The sequence below is a fragment of the Ostrinia nubilalis genome, chromosome 20, assembly GCF_963855985.1.
Source record: "Ostrinia nubilalis chromosome 20, ilOstNubi1.1, whole genome shotgun sequence".
Lineage (NCBI taxonomy): Eukaryota > Metazoa > Arthropoda > Insecta > Lepidoptera > Crambidae > Ostrinia > Ostrinia nubilalis.
Window position 1 is genome coordinate 5,457,338 of NC_087107.1, and position 19,766 is coordinate 5,477,103.

Consider the following 19,766-nt stretch of genomic DNA (forward strand, 5'->3'; position numbering starts at 1 on the left):
TTAACGTTTCCAATACAGACGCGCTTCTTCGATTTCTAAGATTCTGCGCTAAGGGTTTGTCAAAACAGCTGACGTCCGGGCATGTTGAACATGAAAATTTTTAGCGTATTCGGGGCCCTGGTTTCGCCAATATCAAGTGTTTAATGAGACACGGTGGACAGTAGTATCTGTGTATGTTTTCTGCGCTGACGTCTTTTACCGTATTTTTAAAGTAACAAAATTTATGTACTATCAGCAACAGTGTTAACTGCCCATTGCTGGTCATGCCCCGTTCTATCGCAAAGAATCACCATTTGATGAGAGCGAGAGCAAAAAAATTAACACTGAAAACTTAATTTGCATGTCGGGTAGGTGAAACGAAATCTGACCGATTACCGATTGAAACCGATTTATCTCGTCACATACATCACTAAAAATGAAAGCGTCACCTAGTGCCAACATAACGAAAAAAAATTGTAGCCGCATCAAGTACTTTTTTATTCTATTTTAATTAATACTTTTTTATTAAACGTTAACATATTTTCTAAATTATAAAAATCTCATTTTAGTTATAACTAACGAAACAAAAATATAATTACTGTAGTGGAAATTCTTTATTAATAATATTTGGTTATATTGATTACTACGGACTTCCGCAACAAATTGCCAGAGGTTGGTTGATCCAAAATGGTTGCCGTTTGTTGTGCTTTCAGTGATTTGTGAAACTTATTTCAATAAGTAAGTAGGGAAACGATAAATATCCAATGAATCTATTATCATACATAATGTAACTTACGCTAAATTTACTCAAACTGTTATGTTACGAATATATGAAATGACAGCTCGTATTCGGCTGAGCATTTTGAGCTGCTTACAAAGGAACTTCCCTTCTTCATTATTTCTTCAATTAATTGCTTAATTGTTTTACATAAACTGTTAATCACGCCCAGTTTGTTCGTTAACACGGTATCCAGTGATTTTATTGTATACTTATCGCTTGACAAACTTGTAGACTTAGAACTGGAATTAGCGCGGGACCTATGCTTACGACTTTGGCGTCATTATAAATTGTTGCAATCGTGTGCTTTCTCAAAGCCTGTATGCTAATTATCAATTATCTCAACATAAATTAGACATCTCTCGTAAACGGAATCAGATTTATTGCATAAAACATTCTAATTGAAAAGTAGTGGGTCCCACTAGCAATATTATAACCTAAAAACTATTCCGCCGGGTTTACTACGTTGGCGTAAACAGAGCCTGTATTTTAACCTTGTGCGTGTTCTTTCAGATGTTTATTAACGTAGGAGATCGTGTATGTGTGGTATAAACTTAAATAATGGATGAAAAAGAATCTGTTCCCGAAACTCCTGGTGAGGAGACCAGTCAAGGTTCGGGGGACGGGTCGGACGTGGTGAAATCTGATGACACGGAGCCTGTTGAGTCTCAAGATTCTCTGGAGCCAGCACCAGAACCTAGTGATAATGTTTCCTGTGACAAACCTGACAGTGATGATGTGGAAAATAGTGAATCTGAGCCTAAAGAAAGTGTGAGTGAACTTCAAAACCATGTGGATGATATGAGTGTTACAGATACTGAAAATGACTGTGAGAAGGAGAGTGAAAAGACTAATGAAGATGAAACAGCATCTATGGAGACAGACACCCAGGATACTAACAAAGATGGTAAATTTTATTTCTGTTATTTGATATTGAGATTAATTGTTATTATGGTAGAAATAATTCATATTTGTACTCACTTTTGTATGTAAATATTTAAAGAATAACCTTAGTAGAAGATCTTTTATCTACAATAAACAGATATTTTTACAACTAACGCAAACTTAACTCTAAACAAACAAAAAAATATATTTGTTTATTACTCAAAAATAAGTGTCTGCGAGGCGAAGATGCTGGTTGCATTTCCTCGCTGGATAGCAATACTCTGCCTTTATGCAAGGAAAGAGCCAGCATTCATATTTATTGTTATAAATTCTTGGGTCTGAATACAAAAGAGAAACTTGATAGCGTAGAATAGACCTAGCTAGCAGAGATACTTGCTGACAAAACTGTAAGATATTAAAATAGCATAGGGTTCTGAAAAATATAAGCTGATCAAACTAATCTTTGTAGTATCTCATAAGCATAAATCAGCGTAATAAGTTCATCTTTACAAATAAAAATGTTTTGTGTTCATTGTACTTCAAAACTATAAATTACAGATGTGAATCAAGACGAAACTCAGCAAGATGAATCCGAAAGTAATTTAGGAGACAAATTAAAAGATGAAGATAATAGTCAGGATGCAAGTCAAGACTCGGAGAGTGTAGACACACAAGAACAAGCTGAGAAAGCAGACGGTGGTGACGAAGAAACGGAGAAGGAAGAAAAGAGATACGATGAAGTTGGGAAGCCGGAGTTCGAAACTGCTCCTAATATTTCAATGGATGAACCGCAGGAGGATCATTCACAGGTAGAAAAATAAGATTTTGAATATCAATCATTCAGTACACATAGTGCAGAACTTGAATTATATCTTGATTTATACACAACACATATTTATTTTCTATTAAACTTTAATGTGTTAAGCTAAAGTTTTTGAATGATAAATATAACAGGCATTAATCTATGTATAGCGTGATTATCCCTTTCTCTTACCTAAAGTAGGTAAGACACAAATTGAACTATGTAACATGAAGCTGAAAGCTGAATATTTTTAAAGAAAAACATTTAAAAATTATAACAATAATGTGATAACTTCTTCTAGGCCCTAGATCCATTTGACGCTCTATTGAAAGACAAAACCGATGCATCCGTATCGGAAACAGCAACACCAACAACCTCGCAAGCGGAGACAATTAACGCAATTGACGATGATGATGATGATCATAACACAGACCAAGTTGACGGTGAAGTGGAGGACGAAGACACTACAAACACAGGTATTTTAACAGGGACTTATTTTAATTATTAACCTGTTCAGTTCGGTGTCATGTTATGAACTTAAAAATGTATGAAATATTTTTTTAGAATGAATTGATTCATTCCAGTATAAAATAATCATTACACATAGTAATAAAAAAACACAGATTTCAATTTCTTGGATTTGCTTCCAGGTTATTTTTGATTTACCTGCTACCAGCTTGACTGTTGTATTGTTTTAGAAGAGCAACCGGAGCTGATCGATGAACCCGGAGCAGATGAAGAGGTGTGCCTGCTGCCAGACACTGAGCGGGAGATCTCTGAAGCTGATAAGGCTGAAGCCGAGAAAGTACTGGCTGAGAAACGTAAACAGGCTGAAGAAGGTACGAATGCCCAATTAAGTTTGTATGTAAAGTTACTGCTGTATCACTGTTTTGTTTTTAGCCCAACCAGTATTTTTTAAATAACTTAAAGCCTGGTCTGCGAGCACGTAGAATTTTGTCCAATAATGACCACCAGCTACCCGTCCTTATCGCTCGCGCGTAATTATATTGTTGTCGCGACTGTGCGACGGGTGCCCGCAGTGAGTGTGCGAGCGCGACAGCAACATAATTACGCGCGAGCGATAAGGATGGGTAGCTTGGGGTCATTGGACAAAATTCTACGTGCTCGCAGACCAGACTATAGCTACTACAACTTAGTGTGCATGTCGCAGTCGGATTGTATAATCCGCCGTTTTACATTACCACTAGGCATTTTACATTACAGCTCTGTTTTGTAATACGGCGGTTCAACGTTTAGGCGGATTGTCATTGCGATACGTTTTTCAATACGGCGGCCCACGTTTAGCCGCATCGTACTACATATTTAGATTGTAGGGTGACCATACTTACAAAATAAAACAATGATTAATGAAATTAAATTTTAATAAGACATTTCTAAATTATAACGGGTGTAAAAAAACCTATCCCGAAGCCGAAGACTACTTATTCTCCACATCATGGGGATCATTTTTTTCTTTGGGACCATACCTGGGAAACTTGTGGTTTAGGAGATATTGAAGGTCAAAGTCAGAATATTTTTTTCAAGATTTTTACATTATCAATTTCAATTCGTTGTTTAAAATTTTTTTTTCTAAGAAACCTTATTAAAATTTTGAGTATTTTCGTCACAATAAGGCTTTTGTCTTTACAATAAGAAATGGACAGCAGCGCGCGCACACACGCTCAAGCGCTGCCCCCACGCCCCGAACCGCAACCCGCGCTCGCCCATGAGTCATTCAACTCTACTGTGAGTTCAACGACTACGACTGGACCAACTGAACTGAGCTTAATCCAAATCTACCTAGTTTGTAAAAATGAAATGAGTACCTAAATTAGTTACTTACACCTTAATATCACCTTACCAGTTTAGTTTTTATTCTAAAAAATAATAAATTACATTTTAATTAATAAAAACCCTTTACACGAATTTGTTTCTTTCCGCAAATTAAATAATCTTACAGAACCTAGGTTGTTAACTAAACCGTGCTTTTACGCATAACCGTTATTCTATCACAATGCAGTATCACAGGTCTTATTAGCTACGCAAGTGTGATAAGCGTAAGTAGGTATCATTAAAAAGTACCGTAAACAGATGAATAATGATCTTTTGAATGAGGCCTGTCATTCTTTACATTAATAACTCTCTACTTCAATAACTTAAGTCTTTACGATAGTAATAAAATTCATAAAGTAAAACTCAAATTATTGCTTACACCACACCGCTCTAAACGCCTAGAGTAAACACCTGGCAATGTTACTCCTATCGTTGATTAAGGCATTCACTTTCGATAGGAGTGATGATTGTGTGTTCTTTAAACTTAATTGATTTCAGCAACTAAATAAAAAGGTATCTTTTTTCAGTCTTCCTTCCATACTCATTACTTCCTTTCTTCATAATTTACTTGAAATAAATAATGGTTATGCACGTGATTCTAAATAAACGTAATTTTAATCGTTAATCACAGGCAGTAAGCAGATGTGATAAACTTGTATCATTAAAAAGTACTGTAAACAAATGACAAATGCTCTTACACACAGGTTCATTATTTCTAGCTCTCTAACTTAATAAATTTTACGTCTTTACGATAGTAATTAATAAAATAAAACTTAACTTACTTATTACTGCAATCTGAACGCCTAGAAATAACACACTGGCAAACTCTTGCTCCTTCACTTTCGATGGGAGATTAAAAGATAAGATTTTATTTTTAAACTCGATTGATTTTAGAAACTAAACAAAATTTCATATCTTTTAGCACTTCTTTCATACCAATTACTTCCATTCTTCAACATAAAAAGATTCATCGTCTTGTTCGTGATTATTTTAAATGAACGTAACTTTATTACACGGAATAACTATCAAAATGTATTGATATTCTTATTGTTTTATTAATAACGATTGCGCATCTACAATTCATTCAAATTTGAGTATTTTGGAAGCTTGCTTAAAGCATTAATTATTATTAAGTATGCTAGGACGGATCTTTAGTTAACAAAGATTAATCAAAGTATTTTTGCCGCCGCTTTTACAATCTCATTCGTTGATAGACTTGCCTGTACTAAAGTGACGAAATTACATTTTTGTTAAGTTAAAAATTACGTAAATTTGTAGTTGAAAATGAAGAGTAATAACAAAGCGCTACCGATTCACGACGACACATTCGATAGACGTATTGCTTGACTGTTATTGGTCAGTCAGTCTCGCCGCGCGGGGCAGTACCTTTGTTGCGAGGGGCCGCTCGCGCCACGCGTTGCTCGCACGGCCAGTTCGGTTTCTTCGGCCGTCGAATGCGCTTGCGACTTTTGATTGTTTTCTCGTGCGGATAGTTAGTGTGTGAACGTGTGATAGTGAGTGTGGTAATAGTGAATGTGTGTTAGAAAGATGCCTAACCATACGTACAGTGCTCGTGAGTACGTAAACATGGTTTACTGTTATGGGAGGGCACGTGGAAACGCATCTGAAGCCCTGCAGGCTGTAGGTATCGGGCTGAACATCCTACAGCGCACCACCGTACTGATGCACGTATTATTGTTCTGGCTGTACAACGTCTGTTGGACAATCAGCCGATTGTGCCTCCGTCCGCCTCGTTGTGGCCTCGTCTAGGCGTGTATTGTGTCGGATTTGAGGAACTTAAATACCGGTCTGTACGTGAAGGAATACTGGAGCGCGCATCAAAACACGATTTACCTGGCACGCGTTTGCTTGCACGTGGAAGGCCGTCAGTTCGAGCCACAACTTGTCCGGTTGGAACGGCCGATTCCAGACGACGTCGAAGGGGATTAGTCGGTAAGTACTTAGTTCTAAACCTAAACAAATGCTAAAGGAATGTGTTTTTTAAATGTAGGAAGTGAATAATCTGGTAATTTTGTGTACAAAATACTTCTGCGGTCGCGGTAGGTAGTGGCGGGAAAGCGCGTACGCTCCAATACACTCACACACACATAGGCACGGTCATTGCGTTGCGTGGCGCGCTGTACATTGCGGGCTGCGGAATATTGTATTTTTTTTAATCATAAAAATAAAAAATATTTCCCACCAATAATATTTTGTAATATTACTTGGTTGGGTGTACAGAAGGCGTAGTTTCAGTCTTCGTGATAGGTTTTTTTACACCCTGTATATTTGGCTTCAGTAATTTTTTTGTATGCTTATTTATAAATCACAGGAAACAGCCATCTCAAAACAAATAAACTTTTTGAAAGTTAATAATTTAATAAAATATTTGGCTTTAGTCATTAAACGTAATCACAAGGTTCAAACAAACATCTTAAAATAAAAGATATCTCAAAATCTTCACGGGCCACTGTCATAATGTTATACTTTTTGCTCCATTAATATTGAGTAGGATTCCGCCGAACACCAGAATCCATAGCCACTTTAGCGGTTTTGATGTGGGCTATAACCTCCAAAACTCGGTCCCTTGTCCACGGTTTTTTGACTGTTCCACATTGTGAAGAATAGAAATTCTTTAATTGCAAGTTAAAATTGTTCTTAAACTCACTGTCGACACACATATTTTATAACTTTTCTTTATTAGATTCAGAAATAACTCCGTAATTTAGCAACACATTTTCTGCATCCGACGCCATTGTTGTTGTTATGTCAGGCAGCGCCACGGTATTGAAAATTTGAACTAAAAACTGTCAAAGCGGCGGGTAATGACGCGCTGTTTTACATTACGGCTAGCCGTATTGAAGAACGTTTGGCGCCGAATACATTCCGGCGGATTTTCATTCAGCCGTATTCAATCCGCCTAAACGTTGAACCGCCGTATTACAAAACAGAGCTGTAATGTAAAATGCCTAGTGGTAATGTAAAACGGCGGATTATACAATCCGACTGCGACATGCACACAACAACCTTTATACATGACTGTAATTTACTGAATCTGGAATACAGTCGTCAGAGCTCGTTCATATAGACCTGTAAAACGGATCTCAGTGTGAATGCGTATTTACGTTTCCTTTTTTTCGTAGGTAAATAAATGGTAAAAATAATTTTAGTGAGGATTTCAAAAGATACCCAATATTTTCAAGTACATAATAGATATATTTCTTTTTAGCCGCCGCTTTAGCAGTAGAAGCGACCGTCCCCAAAGAGGAGAATGAAGCGTTGGATGTGGACGCCGCGAGCAAAGAGGATGGCGTCAACGAGAGCCACACGGAAGACGCCTCCACCGCCACCGAGGATCCTTCCCAGGAAAATGGCGCTGGTAAGAAAATATTGCTGTCAAGTTACAATCACAGTTCCAGACACAAGTCCGTCAATATGGTTACACCAGTGTTCAAATTCAGAACACATCATTGCTTTTCTTCAAGCTTCAGCCACACCGAAGCGTGCAGATCGCCAATGACAGGTCGCGGGAACTGTCTTGGGTCGCGCGACTTATCATTGGCCTTCACTGCCACAACACAACGCGTCGTAGCTGTTTTCGTAAGCAGCCACAACACGAATATCGTGATGGATCTTTTACAGCAACCACAACTCGTTGTGATTTGTTTTTCGGCGTCACTCTTTAAGCATAGCATTTATACAACATGATCTAATTATTTTATACATGATTTTATTTTTTCAGACAAAGATAATGAAAATGAAATCGAAAACGAGCATGAAGAAATAGTCGAAACAGAAGTGGCTGTAACAACAAATGTGATTCAAGAAGTGAATCCATATCCAAGCAAATGTGAGCAGTGTTACTTGGACCTCAATTGCTATTTTCGGTTTACAACTAAAGACGGGGATTACAGATACTTATGCACTGCAACCTGTACTAGCAAATTCGTGGAAAATAACCCACTTCAATACACTGTGACGACTAAAAAATATCTCATCGAAGAAATATTACCAAGATTCTTGACATGTTCTGAGTGTGAAGAAAAGAAAACTTGTTATTTCTACTATAATTTTGATGGAGAAGACACGAATTACTGTTCTCTACAGTGCTTACACGGCATGATGGCAGATGAGAAGGATAAGTATATTTTCAAAAGGAGAAAGATCATCGTGGAAGAAACTGCGCCTAAGGAGGGAGAGTGCTTAGTTTGTAAGGAAACAAAGAATTGTAATTATTGCATGACGAGGTATGGAGAGTTTAGTTTAATATGTGATCATGGCTGCATAAAACAACTCAATTTGAGCGAAAGCGGAAGGTACGTGATAAAGAGGAAGAGGAGTTGCAGGAGAGCGACCCCGGCAGCGCCAACTAACCCGCCACTGCTCAAATTGAAAGTTATAAGTAACGCAACAGATAAATATTTGGATGAAGCATATAAAATTCAAGCGAAAACCCCGGCGATGGTGCAAGCCGCGCGCGACGAGAGAGAACGCAGCTTCACGCGAAAGTGCACTCAATGTGTCATGCTGCTCACCAGCGAAGAGAAACTCTTGACGTGGGAGACCATGGATTTCTGCGACGAAGTTTGCCTTGGGCAGTACCAGAATAAAATTGGGTCTAGATGCGCTAACTGCAAAAACCCGGTTCAGCATACAAGTTTAGGGAAGTACTGTGTTAGGTTCGGGTACGATATACGGCAGTTTTGTAACTCGGGCTGTTTGGAAGAGTTCAAGAAAGGGTTGAAGATATGCTGCTACTGCCAGAGGGATATTTCGGCGGGTCTGCAAGGGTTCTTGGCGCCGGTGGGCGACAAGGGACAGTTCAAAGACTTTTGCTCGCAGACTTGTATGGAAAAGTTTGATCAGATGAGCAAGAATCCGATCCCGCAGCCGATTTGGGCGAAGTGCGCGGTCTGCTCGATAGAGAAGGCGACCTCGATCGAGGTGGAAGTCAGCGAGCAAGTCAATCAGCGGTTATGTTCCGATCCATGTTTTGCAGCTTTTAAATTCGTCAATAATATATTCCCAGGTAAGAATCATCTCATTGTTCATACTGAAGTTTATAGTTATACCGTTTATTATTATTTTGCCAGTCATGGAACCTGATAATAGTTCACCTCTTGTAAGATAAAGAGAGTTGAGATTATCTCGACGAAAGTCCCGGGTTCGTTGCACTAGTAACAAATGCACAATGCAATTTTATACACATAGTAAAATAAGTTTTGTAGTCACATGCTGAGGGCATGATAAAGTTTGGACATTATTTGACCTAAATGATACAAGTAGGATGAAACCTATGGTACTATTTCAGATCAATGCAGATGGTGCAAAAAGTACTTTGAGCGCAAAGCCAACAAGTGTTTCACGATATACGACAACAACACCCCCAACTGTTTCTGCTCCAAATCTTGTATGAACGTCTACATCAGCAACTCCAGGCACATAGTCCCATGCAACTGGTGTAAAGTGAAGAAATACAATTTCGACATGATAAGGAAACAACAGGCCAATGCGCAGCCTGTGATGATGTGCTCCCTGAATTGTCTTAACCTGTATCAGGTTTCCGTCAATGCAGTCTCCTCGAAAAGGTAAGACTAACATCGATTTTCTGAAGTTTTTTTATCCACAGCGATGGTCTTGGCCTAAGCTTACACCTGATGGAAAATTATGATTTCTGTATTTCTTAGTGTCTTTTGAACTGCATTTGTAAAATATTATGTCAGTCTATTCCACTTTGATCACCTGGATATGATTACCCAAGTTATCAAAATGGACTCCAGGCGACACTTTGGTGTCCTTTAATAACCCATGGATAAGAACTATGTGATCAAATCCAGGTGATCAATGTGGAATAGACATAGACCATTGTGTCAGACCCATGATGGTTTTAGAAACTTGTCATCGATTGGCGATTGAAAAGACGGTCAATGAATAAAAACCTTTCATTTTCAGAACTAAGTGCGACATGTGCAAGCGAACTGCTCTCGCGCAGTACCACTTGACTATGTCGGACGCGACGGTGCGGAATTTCTGCACGTACCAGTGTGTCATGGGCTTCCAGGTATTTTTAAACTATATTTTTTATACTTATACTTAAGTTTCTCAAGCTATCTCAGTCAAAGGCCAACATATGATTATTTCTTCTTGTAATTTTAAAATCTTCTGGCCACCTATTCCAGTTGATGTGTATGCTGCGAATTAGTTTGCACTTTGTTACCAGGCTTGACTGTTTAAATGTATCCCCAACCCAATCGACCAGCGTGGGGAGTGTACCAAATCCTCCATTTACCTATGGCAAATTAGAGAGCTTGAGAGGGTCGTCCTGTGTGGAGACTCGAATGACCTGATGATATAAGAACTGCTTCTGTCACCTATCTGTTCCATAGTTTCGTTATCCCTCTGTATACACAATGGACCAAAACATATTATGTTACTAAGAGAGTTCGTAAGAAGATACATAAGTGCTATATGGTAGTACTTATTAATTACTATACTTTGTTACCATCTTTCAGGGTCAATACTCAAAGCACACGCCGCCGTTGATGCCCGGCGAATCCATCGACCAGCAAAAGGCGGTGCCTACGGGAGTCCCGCGCCGCACCTACACCGCTCCCGCTAACAATAAGACTAATGGTGAGTGTACTTTATAGCCCACAATTACACCTATCATTTGACCGCAATTATAAGGCTGGGTTGCACCATCTTACTTTGACTGTAACAAACGTCAAAAATCTGTCAAACTCCATACAAAAATCACCGGTTATCGTTATAGTTACGGTCAAAAATTGGTGGTGCAACTCAGCCTAAGCACATCTAATGCATTTTGACCACTACGTCAAAGTGTATTTGTTATAGTTCAAAAAGTGGATTTAATATCAGTAGATTTTTCGAGAACTGTAATCGTAAAAACATGCCTATCCGTAGTTTTAAAGAATGTACTGGAGAGAAGATTTCTGTAGATTAATTGTTTTATGTAACTATCGCATACACTTCTGTCAAATAACAAGGTGTTTTTAATTCAGTATTGTGAATCTAACGAATCTTTACTAAATAAGCAATTTGTTTCTTCCAATAGCAACAAAAGGTCAACAGCGAGCAAGTGGCGGCGGCATGCCAGTTATCTCAAATGTCCAATCTCTCGCCGCGCCGCCGCCTCTAATGCCCTCCGTCACCCGCGGCAAGTCCAAGCGCCTCGCCGTGGCCCAGCCCCCGCCCGAACCGGAGCCCCCCGCTGCCCCCAAAACCCCTCCACCCCCTCCCAAACCCCCAACCCCCCCGCCACCTCCACCCCCCAAAGTCTACAACCACGTCATCGTCAAAACGCTGCCCCCTAAAGAAGTGGCGAACAAAGGAACCATGTCGAAACCGATGATGGTATCCAAAGGCATCTCCTGCCGGCCGCATCCGTGCACAAAAGAGTGTCAAACGGACCCCAGCCTAGAACGGCGAGTTCTGATCCCGGTGCCAGTTCCTATATACGTCCCCGTGCCGTGCGCGATGTGGTCGCTTCCGTTCCCCGTTCCCGTTCCGATCCCCATTCCAATTCCAACGCCGGTGTTTATTCCGACCACGCGGAACTCCGCTAAAGGCATCATGAAGGAGATCAACAAGATCCACGATAAGATGCCGACGGATCCGTTCGAGGCTGAACTCCTGATGATGGCTGAGATGGTGGCTGGAGATAAAAAGAAGGATCAGAGCGATTCGGACACGGATGACGATAACGGTAAGTCGACTTAAATTAAGTTTTTCTAGTATAGAAAGTAATAATAAATAGGAATTTCTAGGTTAGATAACTTAAACATTCGCCCAGGCCAGTCTCATCGCCTTCACATTGAAGTGAAGGTACAAACTCTTCCATAAAATTATGAAGCCCAAAAAACCCAAATATTTTTGATTGACTGTAAAATATGACTTTGTATACCTCTGAAAACATGTAATAATTATGGCAATAGAGTAGCGTCGAAGCATGTCTTGCAATAGCCGGCTCCACTTTAGTTCGTACGCCTAAGTGCCCTGCGCGATCGGAGCGCGGCAGATCTATTAATTTGAGCCCATCTAGTATCAATTTACACCTATTCTCCTAGCTTTATGTCCCAACTAAATCATAAGTGCCAAAATACTGGTCAAAATTGAATATTTTTGATTCAATTTGATTTATTAATGTAATAATTTCCCCGCAGCCGAGGAAACCTTCAGCCCAGTAGCGGGCATGGACGGCAACAACGCGTTCGGCGAGGACATGCTGCAGATGGCCCTGAAGATGGCCACCGAGTACGAGGAGCAGCCCGTCGACCTGGAGTCCGCCATGACGGCCAACACCATCACGCCCAGCTCGCATCCCGGCATGCCTGGTGAGTGCTGTTACATATTAGTTTCTTAGTCAAAGTAAAGCTTTTATACAGTACTTAGGTACTTTCCAGGGAGCTTATACGCGTCCCAAACATAGCTTGCCCTACCACCACTTCGGGACAACCAGATAAAGTGGCGGAAGAAACTCAGTCACCTTAGCAAGACCAGTCGTTGTGGAAACTTTGAGAAGGTCTTTGTACAGCAGTGGACGTCATTTGACTGAAACGAACATAATTATGCGTGTCTCTATTCAATAGTGCTTTTATATATTTGTTTTGTTCCTCTACTTAAAACTGTTGATGTTGATCATGTGTTTATTTATTTATTTTATTGGGCTATCAACATGAGATACAGTATTAAACACAAGTGTTACTTGACCAGTCTAAAATGCTACAGGCATGAGCCATGAGCGTACCCAGCTTCTGGCCTAGGGAAGGGGCAAGTCATACCCAGCTTCTGGCCTAGGGGGGAGGCAAGTCAGATTTTTTAGGTCAGATAGTTTGACTTAGCTCTTTCAAATCGATTGCGAGATTTCTAGGGCAGCTGCCCTCCCATGCCCCCCCTGGGTACGCCCATAGTTACAGGCATAAACATTCAGTTTTTGTATCTCTTTGAAAGTCGTTGCTTGAGAATGATATTTACCACAGGTCTGGAGGGCGAGAGCATGCACCACCACCACATGATGGTGTTAGAGCAGCAACGCGCGGTAGCAGTGCTAACCCCTACTCTATCCAATAACAGTGCCTCTATATTTGTTTTGTTCCTCTACTTGAAACTGTTCATGTGTAAAGCCTGGTCCGTGAGCACGTAGAATTTTGTCCAATGACCCCAAGCTACCCATCCTTATCGCTCGCGCGTAATTATGTTGCTATCGCGCTCGCACACTCACTGCGGGTGCCAGTCGCACAGTCGCGACAGCAATATAATTACGCGCGTGCAATAAGGATGGGTAGCTTGGGGTCATTGGACAAAATTCTACGTGCTCACGGACCGGGCTTTACACTTTAGACTATATCATGTGTTACCTAACAGTTCTAAAATGCTACAGGCATTAGCTTTTAGTTTTTGTGTCCCATTGAAAGTAATGAGGGCTATCGTTTTTACACTTAACAGTTGGTACCCCTGGCGATTGACAGGACCTTACTCTACAGTGGCGCCATCTTGATGAGTGCAAATGCGATAGTCCTCCTACCACTTTCGCGCTCACCAGTTGGTGCCACTGTCTTCGCTACTAGCAAGTGACAGGACCTTACTCTACAGTGGCGCTAACGGTGAGCGCTAAAACGATAGCCCTCATTGATTAAGTATGATGTTAACCACAGGTCTGGAAGGCGAGAGCATGCACCACCACCACATGATGGTACTAGAGCAGCAACGCGCGGTAGCGGCGCTGACCCCTACTCTATCCAACAGTGCCTCTATATTTGTTTTGTTCCTCTACTTGAAACTGTTCATGTGCTCGCACACTCACTGCGGGCGCCCGTCGCACAGTCGCGACAGCAATATAATTACGCGCGAGCGATAAGGATGGGTAGCTTGGGGTCATTGGACAAAATTCTACGTGCTCACGGACCAGACTATATCATGTGTTACCTAACAGTTCTAAAATGCTACAGGCATTAGTTATATGTTAATGCTATAGGCATAGTTTTTGTGTCTCATTGATTAAGTATGATGTCAACCACAGGTCTGGAAGGCGAGAGCATGCACCACCACCACATGATGGTACTAGAGCAGCAACGCGCGGTAGCGGCGCTCCGCTCGGGCTGCGCAGGCGCCGCTCGCAAGAGGCCGCCGCCGCCCGCGCCCGCGCGGCCCGCGCGCTCGTCCAAGCGCCGCCGCGCCGAGCCCGCGCCGCCGCCGCCCGACCCGCCGCGCGAGCCCGCTGAGAAGCCCGACGCTAATATGTGTCTCAAGGCAAGTCAACACTCTCCAATACCAAATACAGTAGAATCCCGATTATCCGGATCAATTGGAGCTGCTGCAGGGAGTCGTGCTGGAGACGCACGGCCCCGCTTGGTACCCCGATCTAGTTGCGTCAGAGGCGAACTTCAAACGGCTCAAGGCGTTCGCGTACAAGTGGCATACGAGAAGGACAGCACCGAACAGCTCGGCGCCATAGGGTGCCACCCGTTGTGTGATAGTCGCAGCCCCAGAACGGGGAGAGTAGCATATATAGGGACAAGGAAATAGATCAAAGAACTTGTAGGGAGTCAAGCGTTGCGCGCGGCAGAGTGCAACCTGCTACGGCAGACGCAGTTCCGCGCGCATCTCCCACGATTCGGCCAGTTATAACCGCAAGGTTGGCATGGCCATGGGTGGTGGTGGGTTGTCCCTATCCGGATCAATTAAAACCAGGGGTGTTCCGGATAATCGAAAATCCGGATAATCGATTTCAAAGTAAAATCAAACAATAATTAACTTTTTACAATAGAAAGGGTTTTCAATACATCATTTAGAGTCTAAAAATCTAAATTTTAGACCATTGGGTGAATACATTTCTTTTAACAATGAACTAAGACGAACTCCATACCGTGTTACGGTGGCGGCGCCTTCCGTTTTTATGGGTCCAGACCCTAAATCGGTAATCAGAAACTGTGAAGAATGAGTCCGGATAATCGGATATCCGGATAATCGAAGTCCGGATAATCGAGATTCTACTGTACCAGATTTGTACGCTGACCTTGGGCCAAAGTAGTGATACCTAACAGCTAAAGTTGTGTTCCACAATTTTTTTTGACTTTGTCCTGAGTGAGCTCAGTAAAGAACTTAAGGAAGGAACGTTAGGCCTGGTTCAAGCAGTCTGCGCCGCCGCGCGAGCCCGCTGAGAAGCCCGACGCTAATATGTGTCTCAAGGCAAGTCAACACTCTCCAAGGCAAGGTACTCACCTGCCATGTAGCACGTAACGTAGCATGTAACGTAACCAACCTTCAAGTGAGTACGGCTCGTCCACGGTCATCGCGTATCTGGCTGCGAGCTCCTGAATTGTACTGCGAGCCGCCTTTGTGCTCGCAGTGATACCGCCACTCGGCGGGCCACTGCGATCTCCCTGCGAACCACGCGCGAGCAGCTCGCAGCGGGCTTGTGCCTATGTACTCACTTGATACAGTATTTGATACATATGCTACACGGCTAGATGAGTACCCTGCTCATTACCAAATACCAGTGGCCTAATTCACGTATTTTGACACAGTCAAAATCTCATAGACGCTTAGAAGTCGTCCTATTGAAAAACAGTTCTAAATCCGTATTCACAAGGGTCATTTCGATGGAACGAATACTCGATAGGATCGCAACTCAGCAATTTGTTATCGTTGACGTGTTGTTCTGCGGTCTCGCTCGCTTATCATTAGATCAAAATGTCTTGATCATACCATTAGCATAGATTTTTAGATCTTACTTGAGAAAAGGTCCTGCCCTATTATATTGTTTGTTCTTTTCTAACTTCAACAACACGCAAACAGTAACTAATTTACAAACCATCTCCCACAGTACACATTCGGCGTCAACGCGTGGAAGCAGTGGGTGATGACTAAAAACGCTGAAATAGAAAAGAGCTCGATTCGACGGAAACCTTTCAAATCGGAGATCCTTCAGCTCACGGCAGACGAGTTGAATTACTCGCTTTGCCTGTTCGTCAAGGAGGTGCGCAAGCCTAACGGAAGCGAGTACGCGCCCGACACTATTTATTACTTGGTATTAGGTGAGTAAGAGGATAATCATCATTAAACAGTAAATCTATATTGGTAGGTTAGTTAGATTATAAACTGCTGGAGCATACATCAAACTCAATAAAATTATTGCTGTTCGTCAATCTTGTTACTCAATAATAGCTTCTTAAGTTAGAATCATAACATTTTGTTGTGTCAAGACCAAGTAGTAAAAGCTGGAACGTTTTCCCGAATATTATTCATATTCCGCAATATAAGGCCTTTGAAATGAAATGAAATGAAATTATTTATTTGCAGAATGTGGTACATTAGATGTTACATAATGAAATGGAGCTTTTTGCTCCTTCTCCTTTTACTTTTGTTACTGAAGAATTACAAAAATACAGGACCCAATAAAGCATTTTAAAACTTATGTTCTTTTCTTATTACATAATGAAATGGAGCTTTTTGCTCCTTCTCCTTTTACTTTTGTTACTGAAGAATTACAAAAATACAGGACCCAATAAAGCATTTTAAAACTTATGTTCTTTTCTTATGATATATGTTTTCAGTTGAGATAATCTGAAATGTTTTCTTGCAGGAATTCAACAATATCTCTTTGAAAATGGTAGGATAGACAACATATTTACGGATCCATATTACGAAAAGTTTACCGATTGTTTGGACGAAGTAGCAAGAAAGTTCTCAGTTTTATATAACGATTCACGTAAGTATTTGTATCATACATTATCTATCTTCATAGTTGTTTTTTAATACAGACAGCGACTTTTTAGATCACTTAATATACAACAGCGGTGATAAAATTAAAACTTAACACTTTTATAATGAGGGAAACCTGTTATTGGCTATCTAGCAGTCTCAAATCTTATCACTAATATTTTCTATGTATCGCTGTTGATTTCTATAAATAAATAAACATTAAACACATTTAACGCCGTGGGGATCACTGGTGAGCCCCAAACGATAGATTTTGTCTAGCTTCTCGGCATTTAATTAAAAACTTAAGTCAATAATTTTGTCATTATAGTTAGTATGTAACTGTGTATTTTTGTTTATAGAATTTTTATGTACGATTGTGCCGTGTACTTTACAGAATACATAGTCACGCGAGTAGAAGAGGAGCACTTATGGGAAAGCAAGCAATTAGGAGCGCATTCGCCGCACGTGCTGCTATCGACGCTAATGTTCTTCAACACGAAACACTTTAACTTAGTGGTGAGTCATGAGCCCCTACCTCGATCGTCCGTGTCATTCAATTATAGGCTGTGCATCAAGTCTAAATTAAGCTTTAAATCAATTAATCGATCGTAACTATTAATTGCATCACGTTGGTGGTCTATAAAATTGAAACCCCTGTCAAATCATTAATATTAACCGCCTAGATAGGCTTGCCGCTGCTTGTTTTGCAGAACGAAATTGAGCTTATAGCGCATATCTTTAACCAGTTATTTTATATGTATCAGAGGTCCATCAATATCTATTAACCACTCTTTGACAGCCCTAATATACTTCTAAAAAAACAGAATTTAGTGGTAAATATCGACCGATATTTGGAGACTTGAAACAATTTCCCAATAATCAGTTCAGTTTTTATATTTGCTTCGATTGGCAGTATCCATTCAGCCTGGCAGGCAACACAGGGACTCAAATAGTATGTATATGCTTGCTTTAATAAATGCACTCCGCTTTTGTATTGAGTCCCATAAAGTGATGAGTCAGGACTGAGAGCTCTGTAGGCCCAAACAGCATTGACCCAAGATAATTCCCCATCGCTGTGGTAGCTACAACCCTGTTAGTAATAGGTTATTTGACAGATTTCTAAAAACTTTGATTGTAAGGTGTGTATGTAAACTCCATAAAAAGAGTACTTATAAAATAAATAACGGTATTTATGAAGTTATTAAAAACAAATGAATAAATTCTATGTTTAATTGGAAAGATCAATATAACATCGTGCTCGTTCGTGAGAATCGATGTCATATCGATACTGGTAGATTTCGCATCATTTATCTAACCTATTCGGACAGTAAGTAATTCATACATTGTTATCAAATAGTCTATTACTCATCCAATTTAGAACTCACGGGTGGCGATTCGGTTGTATGTTACTTTTTGAACTAAACAACTTTTTTTCTGGGTTACCAAAAATGTTAAGACAAACAAACATTTAATTTGGTGGATATTCACGATCAGATTCAAATTCAATAGTATTAAAAAGTATTAAATTAATTTAGTGAATCAAACAACAGAGTTGCCACCCCAATTGCTCAAACTATTAATGTCTCAATTCTTTTAGACGTAGCTACTAAACTGTTTCTCTCTCAACAGACAGTAGAAGAACACATGCAGCTATCCTTCTCGCACATAATGAAGCATTGGAAGAGGAACCCCAACCAGCCGGGCCAAACGAAGGTGCCCGGCTCTAGAAATGTACTGTTAAGGTTCTACCCGCCGCAGTCGGCGCTAGGTACGTATATTTTAAAGTATACCCTATCAAAAAGGTGTATAGTCCAAAATGTATTATTTTGTCAAACTCGGTCAGGGGACTTGAGTAGTTCTTGTAGAAACCAATAAAACATCGACGAATTTATCTATCAAAATCCAAAAAGAAATGGCAACGGTGCACGCTGTCATATTCGTCATCAATGGATTTGGATTTTTTTATGCATATCTTAAAATATTTTTTTTTTGTTTGTTTAGGTTTGGTGACTTGTATGTGCTCATTCTGACTGACTTGTTATGTTTTATTTGCAGAAGCAAACTCAAGAAAAAAGAAAGTTTATGAGCAGCAAGAAAATGAAGAGAATCCCCTAAGATGTCCAGTTAAATTATATGAATTTTACATTTCAAAATGGTATGTAAACCACGTCCGTTTCACTTTTGTTTGGTGTAATCATTGTGGCCAGATGACGCCATCTAGCGCACACAATGTGTAATACAGATTTTCCACAATACAGGACGCGATTGGATTTCAATATCTTTGTCTGATTCAAGTGCGTTTGCAAAACTCACGCTCGGCGCCGACTAAATGGAATTCGCTGTCTGCTGCTATTTTTCCTGAACACTAATCCGGGCCTTTCCAAGGCGAGAGTGAATAGGCACTTACAGGGCAGATATGTACCATCCTAGACTGCATCTCACTTAACACCAGGTGCGATTGCGGTCAAATACCTGCCTTGTCTTACATTAAAAAAAATGCAGCGCCCGTACGAAATTATTTATCAGCAGCACAAATGTCGCACAATCGTCGCGCTACTGAACCCGTATTTAAACATGTATTTTTTCAACAGTCCAGAGTCAGTGCGCACGCGCAACGACGTGTTCTACCTACAACCGGAGCGCTCGTGCGTGCCCGACTCGCCCGTGTGGTACTCCACGCAGCCGCTCAGCCGCACCGCGCTCGCCAAGATGCTGCACCGCGTCAAGATGGTCAAGGAGATCAACATCGCGCTGCTCACCAGCTAA

General features: G+C 40.8%; 1 protein-coding gene across 1 annotated transcript; it reads left to right on the top strand.

Annotated features, from left to right (window-relative positions):
* The first annotated feature begins 644 nt into the window (after nt 1-644).
* On the top strand, nt 645-19,766 carry LOC135081865 (zinc finger MYM-type protein 3). Its single transcript, XM_063976650.1, has 19 exons — nt 645-717; nt 1,271-1,664; nt 2,201-2,451; nt 2,746-2,920; nt 3,143-3,283; nt 7,507-7,656; nt 8,020-9,306; nt 9,589-9,865; nt 10,230-10,338; nt 10,790-10,910; nt 11,353-12,003; nt 12,461-12,631; nt 14,317-14,546; nt 16,123-16,333; nt 16,882-17,007; nt 17,395-17,516; nt 18,630-18,768; nt 19,056-19,155; nt 19,592-19,766. The coding sequence occupies exons 2-19, from the start codon at nt 1,319-1,321 to the stop codon at nt 19,764-19,766; spliced, it is 4,782 nt and encodes a 1,593-aa protein (XP_063832720.1). The 5' UTR covers nt 645-717; nt 1,271-1,318.